Genomic DNA, 14,020 nt, shown 5'->3' on the forward strand with positions numbered 1-14,020 from the left:
CATGCACATGCATAGATACACATATAATATGCTGCTTCATGCTGATGCATACTTCACTATGTGCTTATATATTTGCAAATGTCTACACACAATTACATAAATGAAAACAGTACCATTCATGTACACTCACTCTTAAATACTTTCTCATATTTTTACATATATACATACACATATACATGCACATTCATACTTATACATATTCACATGTACATTTATAACCAGAAACGCACATACTTATTCCTATGCATGGCCATATACATTTCCCTTTGAGGTTACACGTGCAAATACATTCAAACTAGCATATACATATGCACATGCCCATGTGCACATTTGTACAAACAACCCCACAATGCACTCATGTGCATGTATGCTACTCAGAAACATAGAGGCTGTAGTGCACACTCATAGTACGTGTGTCCAGACAAGCTGGTGGTTCCTGGAATATTCTAGCTCCCGATCTTGCTCTTGGAGACTGCCGGAGGGAGACTCTCGATCAGGAGCCCCTTCCCACCTCTCCCTCATTCACTTCTGTTCCAACTTCTACCTTTGTCTTGCTGCTCAGACTTAAAGAGAGTCCCTGGGAAGGTCAGGTGAAGGACAGGCAGCTTCAGCCCTCCGCTGGTCTGGAATGGATCGAGGCCATTGCTGCTTTGCTGGCTGCCTGTCTCTGCTCTCAGGTCTGGTGAATAAGGCTAGGCCCTGAGAAGCAGACAGTCAAGCTCGGGGACTCCAGCTGTTTATAGAGCTGCTGGCATTCCTGCTGCTCCTGCAGAGCAGACACAACCTGGGGAGTTTCTGGCACAGGATACGTCCACATTACCAGGGACCCAGGGTGTGCAACTGCTCTTCACGTGATTGGAGAGGCATAGCCCTGGCCTGGAACTGGGGCCTAAACATGTCTGTTCAATAAGTTTCCTTTCGGCCTTGGCCTGTTTTTGGCTCAGTGGATAGAGCATCGGGCCCACGGACTGAAGGGTCCTGGGTTAGATACCGGTCAAGGGCACATATCTTGGTTGCAGGCTTGATCCCTGGTCCTGGTAGGGGCGCATGAAGGAGGCAACCAATCAATGTGTCTCTCTTACATTGATGTTTCTCTCTCTGTGTCTCTCCTCCTCCCTTTCACTCTCCTTAAAAATCAATGGAAAAATATCCTCAGGTGAGGATTTTTAAAAAATGTTTTTTCAGCTCTAACTCCCTATGATCAAACCTTTCTGATCCTTAGTTTCCTTATCTGTAAAATGGGAATAACATTTCCTGCCTCAGGGGGGCTGTTGTGAGTCTAAAGGAGAGGGTATATGCAGAAGTACTCCGCATACTGCCTAGCACACAGTGGCGTTTAATGTGTGGTTGTTGCTGTTGTGTTCTGAGTGACAAGGAAAGAGGCTCGGATGGGAAAGTGGCCCGCATGGTTTAGTTGGTGGGAGCTGAGGGAGAAAGAGCTGAAGGGAGAGTCACCCTTGGCTGCTGCAGAGAGCACCCATTCCATGCTCTGTGACCTCGTGACCTTGCTCAAGTGATGTCACCATTAGTCATCAGATTCCCTTTCTGTAAAACAAAGAACTGACTTAGATGGTTTCTTAAGTTTTTCGCTAGTTCTGAGATTTTTAGATTGTTTTCCTCCCCCTAAATCATCTACAAAGCAAATTAAACACATATAGGTCATTAAGAACCGAGTGCAGGGAAAATCACAGTACTGTGGATGTGCAAGCTGGAGAATGGCAACTCCTTCCTACTTTGGATTAACTTTAAAAAGTAAGGTGAAAGCTGTGTCATCTGGGGACCTCTCCCAAGGAAGCACATCATTGCCAATCCTGCATTTCCTGCCTAAGATCGTTGGTCTCCTCCCTGGGGGCCTTGCTAGTTATCTCCCTTATGAAAGTTGACAACCCTTTGCAGTAATGTGAACAAGACTCATTGGAAGCCTGAACTAGCCTGGCACAGGTGGACATCCAGAAATGGGTGCTTTAGAGGACTTTATGGAAGTACTGTCTATAGTACCTGGTGACTGGCTTTTCTTACTCTGCTCATAAAGAGATGACTTTATTTTAATCCTCACCTGAAGATGTGTTTATTGATTTTATTTTTCCATTGATTTTTAAAGAGAGTGGAAAGGAGGGGGAGAGACAGAGAGAGAGAAACATTGACTTGAGAAAGACACATCAATTGGTTGCCTCCTGCACCCATCCCGACCAGGGCTGGGATTGAGCCTGCAACCCAGGTACATGCCCTTGACCAGAATCAAACCTGACATCCTTCTTCCTTGGGCTGATGCTCTATACACTGAGTCAAACTGGCTAGGGCTACTTATTGATTTTAGAAAGAGAAGAAGGAAGAGAGAGAGAGAAACATTGATGTGAGACAACACTCCAACCAATTAAGCCACCAGCCAGGGCATAAAAAGATGACTATAAATGGCCTTTGTTATTTTCTCACAAGTGAAATCACTCCCTTCAAAACAAGCATAATAGATTATTTTTGTTTTCAAGGAGTGAGAAAAACATTTAAAGTTTCATTGTATCTATTTATAATTACTAATGTAATATTTACTCCTTGTAGAAATTTAAAAAATATAGAAATGCTTAAAGAAGAAAATAAAATTACCCATCAGTCTATGATACAGGGATAATTGCTTTTAACATTTTAGTATTTTTTCTTCTAGCCTTTTTTTTCTAGTGTAATTTATTTTAAACTTTCTACTATGGGACTTTTTAAAAACATATATTTTATTGATTTTTTTACAGAGAGGAAGGGAGAGGGATAGAGAGTTAGAAACATCGATGAGAGAGAAACATGATCAGCTGCCTCCTGCACACCCCCTACTGGGGATGTGCCCACAACCAAGGTACATGCCCTTGACCGGAATCGAACCTGGGACCCTTCAGTCCACAGGTCGAAGCTCTATCCACTGAGCCAAACCGGTTAGGGCTATGGGACTTTTTAAGTACATACAAAAGTAGAGAGTAGAGTAGAATCAACCCAACATATCCATGTCAGCTTCTATACCCAGTCTTCTGCTATTCTGCAGTTGCACTTGAACTTTACAAGTAGGTATTTATGTTTTCTTTTCATCTAAAACTTTAGCCCATTGATATGATGTTGTTTTTGTAATCCTGAGTGTTTGGCATGTGCAGGCTCTGCTGGCTCTTTGGCCATTTTCAGATATATGTGCTCACCTAAAACATGGAATAGGGCAGTAAAAATGTTCAGTTGCTATACCACCAGAAACCTGCAAGCACACCAGATCCCCCACCTCCTTGGGAAGCCCAATGCAGAGGGGAACTATTTCAGGGAGCGAGAGATGTCCCACAGGAAATAGCAGCTTGTGTTTTGATTCACTCACCATAGTTGTCTCAGCAATGGAACCAAAGCTGTTGATGAAAATGTTGCAGCTCACATTCACCGGGGGACCTGCCAATCAAGAGAGATACCTGCTTTAGCTCCATAGCCATGAAGAAACCCACAGGACAGGACCCGTGCCTGAAACACTGACCTCAGGGATGGACACCCCTTGGTGAGGAGCCCCTTGCTTGTTCTCCACCCCACCCCCGAGCATCTGGGACTCCCAGCCACACTGCTCTGCCAGATTTCCCTGGTCCCCGAGTGAGCACCAGGTACAGAGCACCAGTGTCTGAGCTGGGATGTACTTTGATTAACACAGGATGATTCATCTTCCTGCCATATGGTTGAAATCCCTTCCCCAAACCCCACCGGCTGCCTTCTAATTTGTGGCTGAAATGTATTTACGGCTACAACATTTGGAGGCCATCTTGGGAATCACAAAGAACAGTGAGTTCCTTGCCTTGAACTTACGAACCACGAATGATTGCCTGAAAGGGTGTTGATGGGAATTACCAGCTGAGGAATCCAGAGGGAACCTCAAGGGAAGTCCATAAGTCTTTGTTAAATACTTTCTAGGCAGGGTTTTTGAATCCTGCTGCAAAAGATAGGAGAGAAGTGGAGGAATATTTGCTCTTTGGAATCATATTGCTAGAGGGACTTCTGTCCAGTTGAAGCTAAATATCTTCATTTTATGCTATTAATTATAGCACTTAGCATTTATTGAGCATTACAGGGTTTGCTGCTGGGCTGAGTTTTGCTAACATGGATCTCCTATCCTCTCAGTGACTCCATGAGGAGGCATGGTTATTACCTCCATTTTACAGATGAGGAAACAGAGGCTCAGAGAGGTTGTTTGTCCTGAGCCATACAGTTAGTAAATAGACAAGTCAGAGTTTGAATTCAGATTTGTCTAATTCCAAAGCGAATGGTCTTCAAGGCTGTACTTGTAAAAATGAGGTTGAGAGAAAGGAAGTGGCATGCTCAAGGTCATATAGTGGCAGAATCCAGGATTTTAAGCACTGGGCATCCACATGAGCTGACAAAAGGGCCAGCCTAAATAACCAGAAAGAAATGTGAGACTGTGGCTAAGAGTGACATAAGCAGTAGGATCCTGGATACAAGAGAAGTTCTGGAGACTGAGGTATTAGGGAGGAACTCATGAAGGTGACCTTGAACTGACCTTGAAGGTGGGTAAGACTTAGCTTATAGGTCATAATCCTGCACATGAAGATTGCAATGTGCAACTTGTGAAATTTTCAGGTCCACTTTCTTGTTGATCCCCATGAGGGCTTGTGGTACGCAAGATAAACTTACTGTCCCTGCTGTTCAAGTGGAGAACAGAGAGTCTTAGCAACTCACTTGGGCTGATTTAGCCAGCAAGTGGTAGAGCCAAGACTTGAACCCAACTTTCTGATTGTGGAAAGAAGGAAGCAGATATCCTAGTGTCCTGTTACCATGTCCTCTCTGTCCCCCTTGAAAAAATAGCCCAAGCATTTCACCCAAGCTCAGCCAAGATTTCCTTCTTTTCAGAAGTCTTGGTGTAGAGGGTGGAACTCAGTCTGGTGGTGAGAATCCAGGTTTTCCCTCCAGGGGAGTGAGGATCCCTGGGTTTTGGACACAGCTCAGTGTTCATTGGCTGTTTCACCTCAGGCCCGCCCCTTCCTTGTTCTGGGTTGCAGTTTCCCCATCAATCTGGGAGAGTAGCTCCTTATCTGGGTAGTCACTGTGCTCCAGTGGTTTGGAATTCCCTTATGGAAGCTAGTCATTCAACTAACAAGGTTATAAGACTTCAGGTCTGGGAGGTTTCTTAAAGGTCACCCGAACTGATGTGCAGGCAGGGCTGTTGGAGGTAGAATCACCAGGAGAACTAGTTAAACTGCAGATTCCTCAGCCCAACCCCAGACCCAGTGAAGCCAAATCTCTGGAGATTAGCCCAGAATCTATATTGTAATGAGCTCCCTGGATGACTCTCATGCGCAGCCAGGTGTAGGAACCTGCTATACCAGCTACCCTCTCAAAGCTCAGTGCTTGAACACCCCCAGTAGTGGGAACTCATTTTGTCTTGAGTGGTCTGTTCTATGGTGATAGCTCTGTCTGCTAAAAAATGTCTCTTATGCTGAGTGGACATCTGCCTCCTTGTCACTTCCACCTAAATGAAGGCCCATTAGATTTTTTTTTCTTTCTCATTTAGACTCAGACCCAGGTTTTTCTTTCATTTAGCCTCATACCATTAGGATGCCCCAAAGAGTTACTGCCTGTGCCTTGAATCACGTGCACAGACTTCCCACCCAGCCCCTGCAGTGTCTGGCGCTGTGATTCCCCTATAAAGTAGGTCCTGATTTATGTGTGCGAGAGGGTGCCTGCCCAGAAGACCCCATGGGGAGGTGAGAGTCATTGACATACATCTGAAATGAAATTATCCTCAAGAAAATTACAATCTGGCTGCCTTTGGCAGCAGGATAATGTATATATTTCATTAAATATTAAAGTTTAATTTTGCTTTTGTGTACGTGTTTGCATCAGGCTGTGCCCCTGATCCTGGGAACCATTGTCCGACACAGAGTCTTGGAGGAGATGCAGAATATCAGAGCCGGAGGGGCCTCGGCTGCTGGATCATTTCGCAGATGTGGAAACAGAGGCCTGGTAAGTCATTCACTCTGGGTCACACGCATCAGGTAAGTAGCGGGCATTCTAGAACAATGCAGGCCTCTTCCTATTGTGTTGGGGTCGCAGAGGCCTTCTCAGGAGCTCTGTAGTTTGTGTGGGGCTTTGGGGGAATCTTATTGGTGTCTGGGTAGAAGTGTGAAGGGACCATGGGGATCAGGGGCTGGAGGTCCCCTCCTCATGCCAGTGTTTCAGTCCTCAACACCAGGGAGAGAGAAACCTTGTTTCCAGCTCCAGGCTGGGTTCTGGGAAGCTGCACCTTGCTCAGAGCCCTACTTGGAGGGGACTGAAGGAGCTAGAGATGACACAGGGTCGGGAGACTGAGATGATCTAGATCTGTAGATTTTTGGGTCCAAGTGTTAGAGGAAGGCTTTCAGAGTGGGGAGAGACTGGGCCCTGATTCAATGATTTTATAGTCTGGGTGAAATTTTATTTCTTAAAGATGTTCACTGCTAAGTAAGTAAGCCAGTAAATAAAAGAATAAATGACCAGCATTAGATAAAGAACTGAGTCAGAGTAGCTAGCTGGGTTAACGTCCCTACAGCCTCGACAGCATGGCTCAGGAGTCATTTAACTGCTCTAAACCTTAGCATATTTGTTGGTTCGTTCGCTCATTCATTCATTCATTCATTCATTCACAAAAGGTTCATTGAGGGCCTTTTATGTGCCAGGTGCAATGGTATGCACAAAGGATACCTAACACCTGAACCCGGGATGCATACATATTCAACAAAGGAGTCCCTCTTTTCTCAGGAGAGCAAGACCACGGCACTCAGTATGGAGTTCTGAGAGTGTCCACTAGGGGGCGTAGTGGACTGGAATTCCTGAAAACTGGACACAACCTGATGGTCAATTCTCCAATGTGTTTGATTTAGACAACGGCGTTTCTAAAATTTGTGACTTAGCTGCCAACCTCAAAGATTTCACAAAACCCCAGACTCAAGTCTTGGAGGGCCAGCATCCCAGGGCCTGTGTTTCTACCAGGCAGTTACTACTGCCAGAGTTGAGAAGTAGGTGCCCTTAGACTAGCCCTGTGTTCTCTAGTTTTCTTTTCTCATGTTCCTCCTGCCTCACTCATGTGCCATATCTGTCTGGTTCCTCTGAGATTGAGACCCTGGTGAAGGACTTGGGCCCAGTGCTATGTATGACAGCAGCTTTGGTCCTGACTTACCTGTCCTTGAGGGGACCAAGGTTATGCTAACAGTGCTGGAAGATGTGGCCTTGGGAATAAAGTGCTGGGGGAGCGAAGGAGCCTCGAGATAAGCAGGGTGGAGGTGGGCCCCAACAAACCTCAGTGCGTCTCTCAGACAGTTTTCTACCTGCAGAGCACTGAGAATGGGGGTAAAGTGAGCAAATACTAGGAAGCCGTACCAGCTGTCACCTCCCTTGTTTGGTTTTGGACTTGAGCTAAAAGGAGTAGTGAGGAAGGGCATCTGGAATCAAGATTGATGAGGAGGCTGACAGTGGGTGCTTGAAATAAGATTTTTGCAGGGGTGCTGGGAGGAAGGTTCGTGAACACAGGCTCCTGGGAGGTCCTAGGACTGCACCTGCGGGGTTCTGCTCAGCAGTGTGAGGTGCGGACAGCCTCCTAAGGCACAAACGGGAACCGACTCCCTCTTGTTGAGATCTCTCAGGACTGTGAGGGCTAAAAGAAACCCCTCAGGTCACCTTGGGGAGGGTTTGTAAACTGGCTACCCATAAGGCATATTTGGCTCACAACAAACATGTTCTGTTTGAATGCACATATTTTAGGAATCAGGAAACTTTGCATAAATCTTCATTTCTGGCTCTTCTCGGAATACTGGGTGACCTGGCAACACGGGGCCTACATTCCAGTTGGGTAACTGTGGGCGGGGCTAAGAAGAGGCTGTCCCCTTTAGAGGGCCTGCACCTCTATTTCTCCATAGTCTCTACCACTCCCTATTGCTTTCCTCCTGGCTCCCCTCACTCACTGAAGTTACCTACCTAATTCCTGTTGGCATTTGAAATTGTGACTCTGGTTTAGACTAGAAAGTTTCAAAAATTATTTGTTAATCCCTGGGACCTTTTCAGGAGGTGAATTTCAGTTGGAAGTCTCTTATCTAAAACAAATAGAAGTGGACCGCTCGGGGAGAAGCAGAGTGGTCTTGGTCACTGTGCTCTCTGCTCCTCCCTTTGGGAGCACATGGTGGGAGCCCCAGAGCTCCCACAGATAGCCAGCTTCATCACTGCAGAGATGAGGAAATTGAGGCCCAGAGAAAGGAAGAGGGTTATCAGAGTTCAGAGAGTGAGTTTGTGCCTGAACCAAACCTGACCCCGTTTCTTTACATGTCAAGTTTATCTATCTGTCTGTTATACCAGAGGTAGCAAGTAGGTTTCAACTCACACACAGATTCCTGGCAGCCAGGGGGCTGTTAAGTTTGAGTGTGGTTTGGGTGGGTGTGGTGGGGAGCAGTCCGAACGGATTAATAGCATCTGCCTAGGGCAGAGGGGAGTCCTGGGCTCCTGACATGTATGTACCATCCAATCCCATGCTGCTTACTTTTAATCTAGGAAAACAGATGCCTGGGGATCTGGAAGGAAAGTTTTCTCTACCTTTAAAATTGGGCCTGATCCTGGCATCATATCCAGAGGTTCTCCCCATGAGCTTATCCAGGAAGTCCGAGGGAGACATGGGCTTGGGCGCAGAGCGGGCGGCATCAGCCTCCTTAGAAGCAGCAAGGCTAAGAAAGGAGAGAGGAGAGCAGAGGGTTAACGATGCCCTTTCTTATGCGTGGTCAGATCCTAGCCTGGCCCGAGAAATAGGTAATACGGGTCCTTAATGAGGGAAGGCCCAGGCTAAATTGTTTATCCAGCCCAAATATCAGCCGGCGTGGGATCCTGGCAGGCAGCCGAGTGTCTGACCGCTGCTGAGACGCTGCTGCCTTTTCTAAGGCTGCAGCCTGGGGATCAGAGCAATCACACTTGGCTGCAGGTCTCCCCGGGAGAGGGGAGAGGAGATTGAAGGGCTAACCTCCTGCTAGGCCCAGCCCTGTGTTTTGGGTGCCTGAGCCCTGCCCATGGAACAGCGAAAGAATCTTAGAGATCAAGTAGTCCCAGATTTCCCCAAAGTTTCTCTTCAGAATTGGTCACTAGTTGAAAAAAAGAAAAGTTGCCTAAGTCAAGCGCATTCAGGAACATAAATTTAAACAGGCATCTTTACCTGAGGTCTTCTCAGAGCCTTTAACAAGCTTAGATGCTATACGTATGGGACTAGTATCTCATGAAACACACACTTTAGAAAACCTCAGTTGGGAAAATGGAGGCACAGCTGGTGGGAGGGACCGGCCCCCCATTCCCACTCAACGAAATGCTTTCAGGCTCTTATTCACACCATAGCAAGAGTTACTGAGGTCTAAGGACAGTGGCCCCCCACCTGCTGCTCTCAGTCAAAGGCGCGCAGATTTCTAGAGGAGTCAAAATCGTCAGCCTCAGGGTTGGAGGACAACATTTGTGCAAATGAGCTTTTCTAGTCCTGAAATGCCACCAGGAGACCCCTGAGCTAGGCACCCTGTCGTGTCTGCCGAGGGGCTGGTACCTTAGAGGGAGTGCAGGTATAGAGACGTGCGCCTGTGTTTGCCAGCTAGGACATTGGCTCCCCAAACATTTGCTCTCCACCCCTCTCGTTCATGCCCCGGCTCCTTTTCTGATCTTATCAGTCCTGTTAAAGTGATCACCTCTAATGGAGGACTCTCAAATTGATGTCCCCATGCCAGCTCCTCGCTGGAACCCCCTTTCCTCATTTGCAGACACCTGCAGGGCGTGTCCATCTAGACATCCTGTCTGTGCCTCCTGTTCCTCTCCCACCCTGCATGCCACAGCTTTCTTCCTAAACTTGCTTCTCCAGACTGCAGCGTCCCCGGATGCCCCGACATCTCCCCATCCTCTAGGACTGGAAGCATCCCAGCTATCTTATCTCCTTGGCTCCCTCTCCTCGCACACCCCTCACTCAGCAGGTCCTGGCCATGCTACCTCGCAGTATAGTTACTTGTGTTTGTGTCTTAAGACCAGGAGTCATGGTGCTTTTATTTATTTATTGTTTGTTCTTTTAATCTCCTACTGTGTTCATGATGGTGTTTCAAAAACATAATTGGTGCTCAGTAATTGCACAGTAAATGAGTGACTGAATAATTTGCTACTTTAATCAAATATCCTGGCGAGTAGTATATTCGTAAATATGCATATGTGGATCAACAATTTAAAAGTGATTAGACTATTATATCCATTAATCAAAAACTACTGAAAGCAATGCCTGGTATTCCTTTGAAGATTCAGAAGGCATTCCAGGATGATGTAGACACTCATGCGTAATAATCTGGAGGTCCCTTATTCATAGACTGAAGAGCTAGTTTTGATTGACAGGACAAATGTGTTTTACTGTTTTCATGTGTGTGACTATGGATGTTTGTGAGTTTGTGTGAAGTGGATGAGTTTTCAGGTGTGATGTGTATGCATGTTACGTGTACAGCTGTGTGGGTGAGGATGGATGTGTGGGGATTAGAGTGTGCATGGGAGTGTTTGTGGATGGATAGTGGATCCTGTTACATAGATTTGTATATGCAAAAATGTGAATACCTGGGATCATGGTGAAGTATGCTGTTAAGTGTGACATTTAGTGTGGGCATTTTTGTGTGTGTATATGTATATGGATTATAGGGTATGAATGTATAAGATGCCTTTGTGTATGTATGTATGTGGTGTGTACATTGCATGTGTGTGCTTCTCAAATGCATTGTGAGATGTAAAATAGGATAGTGCAAAAAAGAGTAAAAAGAATGGGTGATTTGGAATCAATGATGTCTCATACTAACTGTGTGACCTTGGGGAAGTTACTTAACATCTCTGAACTTTAGTTGCCTCATATGTCATTTTAGTTTTACACAAGGAGTAGCTGAGGTAGCACAGGTAAAAAACAACAACACCTAGTTCTTGGAACAGAGCAGACATTCATTATGTTGTCTTGCTCTTGACTTGCTGTGTGTGTGATTGCGTGTGTGTGTGTGTGTGTGTGTGTGTGTTTGAAGCAGTTCAGAACCAGTCTGGGGACTTCTTTGGGTCCCACTGCTTTCAGCTGCACCATGGACCCCACGTGGCTGGGACGTGCTGCCAGGTACCTTCCATGGCCCACAGGTAGTAAGTACCACATTCCCAGCCTCTTCTCCATTCAGCACCAGACTCACAGCTGCTCTGCGGCTCTGGTGTGAGCAAAGGGGACCACAAGCAGGCAGCTGGTGATTTACGACTTTTCTGCGGCTGTAATTCACTTCTAGAACCTCTCCAAGAGTGGCAGTTATGAAGCTTTCATAAGCTCCTGTTCTCTGTCCAGCCCCTCTCTCAGATAATAAGATTTGAGAACATAGTACTCCCTCCCAGCAGTTACTAGAGCACAGGCGATCTCGTGGCCCTTAGGCCTCTTTCATAAGCCTGAATCTTATTAGGTGGCCCAGTGAGAGAATGAATTCACCCCAAATTATTCCTCACCATTTGCTATTAGCAAAATGTGCCATTTAACACCTGAATCCTCCCCAGTGCTGAAGAGTCCTCAGGTTACCTGAGCTTGAGTGTCTGCAAGGTACTTGCAGCCTGGTCACCTGGTACAGACTCACTGGAGGGGTGAGCTGAACTGGAGGGGACGGAGACTCTGAGAGGTTAGGTAACTGGCCTCAGGTCACACAACACTTTAATGAGAGAAGGAATTAGAACACACATTTTCAAGTGTTGACTCACCCAATGGTACCATGTATGGGAAAGCCTTTTATAAATGGTGAAGAGGATAAATCATGGTAGCCACTATTATTTCTAATTGTTTTTGAAGCTTGTTATATTCTATTACATCCAAGAAAATCAAAACATGTGTCTGACTTCCAGCAACCCTATGTATACAATTCTGAATTTATCACACCTAAAAATGGAGGAGAAATTGCTGTGAATTACCAAATGAGCCTCTGTTTTGCAAAGTGATTGACGGAAGTCTTTGAAACTTTGGGGTTCTCTAGTCCATACCCTCCCATGTATCATGTAACAGTGGTTTCTAAATTGCCTTGTTTCTTTTAAAACTACCCTTGTAAAAAAGGGGACTTTATATTACACCACTCACAAATGAACAACCAGTATTACTTGCCATAATAGAAATAACCACGGTAGTGAATACAGTGAAAACAAAAGGAGAACAGAAGTTTAAAATTTAATGTAAATGCTGTTGATTGCTAACAGGACTACTTCTTACTGCCCTGTCCGAAATTTCCCCAATTCTTTGTGAATTACAAAGTCTCCATTTTAATGTCAAAATAGCCACACCCCTCCACTTGACAATCATTGTACCTTTCTGTCTATCTTTAGATACTGTGCACAAAATTAGTTCAAGCCCCCCTGTAGTAAATCTGTTCTCTGTGCACCTGTGCAGAGTAAACAGGCATTAACGGGCCCTTGCTGCACAGTTGGAACCACTACCTGTGCTGAATGCAGACATCTGCTGATAGACTCAGCTACTGGACAGAGAAGCTGGGGATGGAGCCAAGCCATGAAACATGTGATTGTTAGGATTTGCTGACCCTGTACAAGTATTTGGAAGTGATGCAAATTGTTTCAGGGATTACTGCAATGCAATGTAGTGAATCAGACTTAGTTTAGACAGTTTTGATTATAGTAATTTCCAGAAAGACAGTGAGGTCTTCTGGGACCAAATGTTCTGCCCCTTGCAGAGAAGGCTTATGATGGTAGCTGACTGGATGGAGGTAAACTATCACCATTCAGTTAGGGGATTTGTCACCCCAGGAGACTTAGGTACTTAAAGGTCCTCCGATTTTAAAAAAAATGTTTTTTATTGATGAGAGAGAGAGAGAGAGAGAGAGAGAGAGAGAGAGAGAGAGAGAGAGACAGACAGACAGACATGGATCAGCTGCCTCTTTCACACCTCCTACTAGGGATCAAGCTTGAAACTAGGCATGTTCTCTGATCTGGAAATGAACTGGTGACCTTTTAGTGCATGGAATGATGCTCAACCAACCAGAGCCACACCAGCCCAGCAAGGACCTCCTGTGAGTCACTCCCCCTTTTGCTTTCAGTTTCCCAAGCTATAAAATGAGGGGGTTAGAATAATCTCTAAGAGTCCTACTGGCCCTAAATCATCATTTTATTAGTCTACAATATGCTTTCTTTTTTACACATCTGGTCTTGGGATTTGAATTTTTCAGAACTCCTTTGTGGGAATCTGAGTGTGATCATGTCTTGGTTTTTCCCCATCCAGTCTCAAGATTTCTCCCCAGTGGACCAACTCATTTTTCAGGGATTTGTTGGAAGAAAGGCCAGATCAATGCTTAGATTCTCATTCTTCAGTTGCGACATCAGTTGGAAATAGGGAATCAATATGGAGCTGTCAATCTGAATTTCAAATGAGCTGGGGGTAGCAATGATACTGGGGAGAAACAGTTTCAATCACAACCTGCATGGCATCACACCTCCAAGAACCATCTGGGTTAGCAGAGAGGGCCCCCCCATCAGATTCCATCTCTGCAGTTCACCATGGGCAGAGAAGTCAGGAGCTCAGGGGTGGGAAAGGAGAGGAAAGGCAAGGCGAAGACAGAGGGTAAGAGGCTGAGGATAACCAAGGGAGGGACAGGTAGAGCTGGGGAGGGAGCTGGAGGTGCCGACTTAGAAGGGAAGGAAGATGGGGGTGGGGAGAGGAAGAGGCAAGTGAGAAAGTGGAGGTGTTTGAGGTATGGCAGTGAGCACAGAGGACAGGCACCCGACTGCACTTGGTGGAAGTGTGGGGCTTTCCAAGAGGCACGTGGAGAAAGTGGCGTTTTACAGTAAAACTTGAAGGCTGGAAATGAAGTTGGCCTGGAAGAAAGAGGGAGGAAGTGTGTTTTGGGTAGAAGGAACAGCGTGTGTAAAGTCTGGAGGCGAGAGAGGGCTTGGAGAACAGAAAGTTTCGTGTGTGTATGAGAGAGGAAAGTAGGGAGAGAAGGAAAGAAAGAGAGAGGAGAGAGAGAGAGATTGA

At 45.9% G+C, this 14,020-nt stretch overlaps 1 protein-coding gene across 2 annotated transcripts in view; it reads right to left on the minus strand.

Moving 5' to 3' along the window:
* Positions 1-14,020, minus strand: part of GLRA1 (glycine receptor, alpha 1) — a 63,912-nt gene that overhangs the window by 22,962 nt on the left and 26,930 nt on the right. For both annotated transcript variants that reach the window (XM_005870511.2, XM_005870510.2), the window contains exons 2-3: positions 8,578-8,705; positions 3,341-3,408 (exon numbers count right to left, since the gene is read on the minus strand). In XM_005870511.2, the coding sequence (XP_005870573.1) occupies positions 3,341-3,408; positions 8,578-8,705 (196 nt within the window). The remainder of the gene's footprint in view (positions 1-3,340; positions 3,409-8,577; positions 8,706-14,020) is intronic.

The sequence above is a fragment of the Myotis brandtii genome, unplaced genomic scaffold (genome assembly GCF_000412655.1).
Source record: "Myotis brandtii unplaced genomic scaffold, ASM41265v1 scaffold32, whole genome shotgun sequence".
Classification (NCBI taxonomy): domain Eukaryota; kingdom Metazoa; phylum Chordata; class Mammalia; order Chiroptera; family Vespertilionidae; genus Myotis; species Myotis brandtii.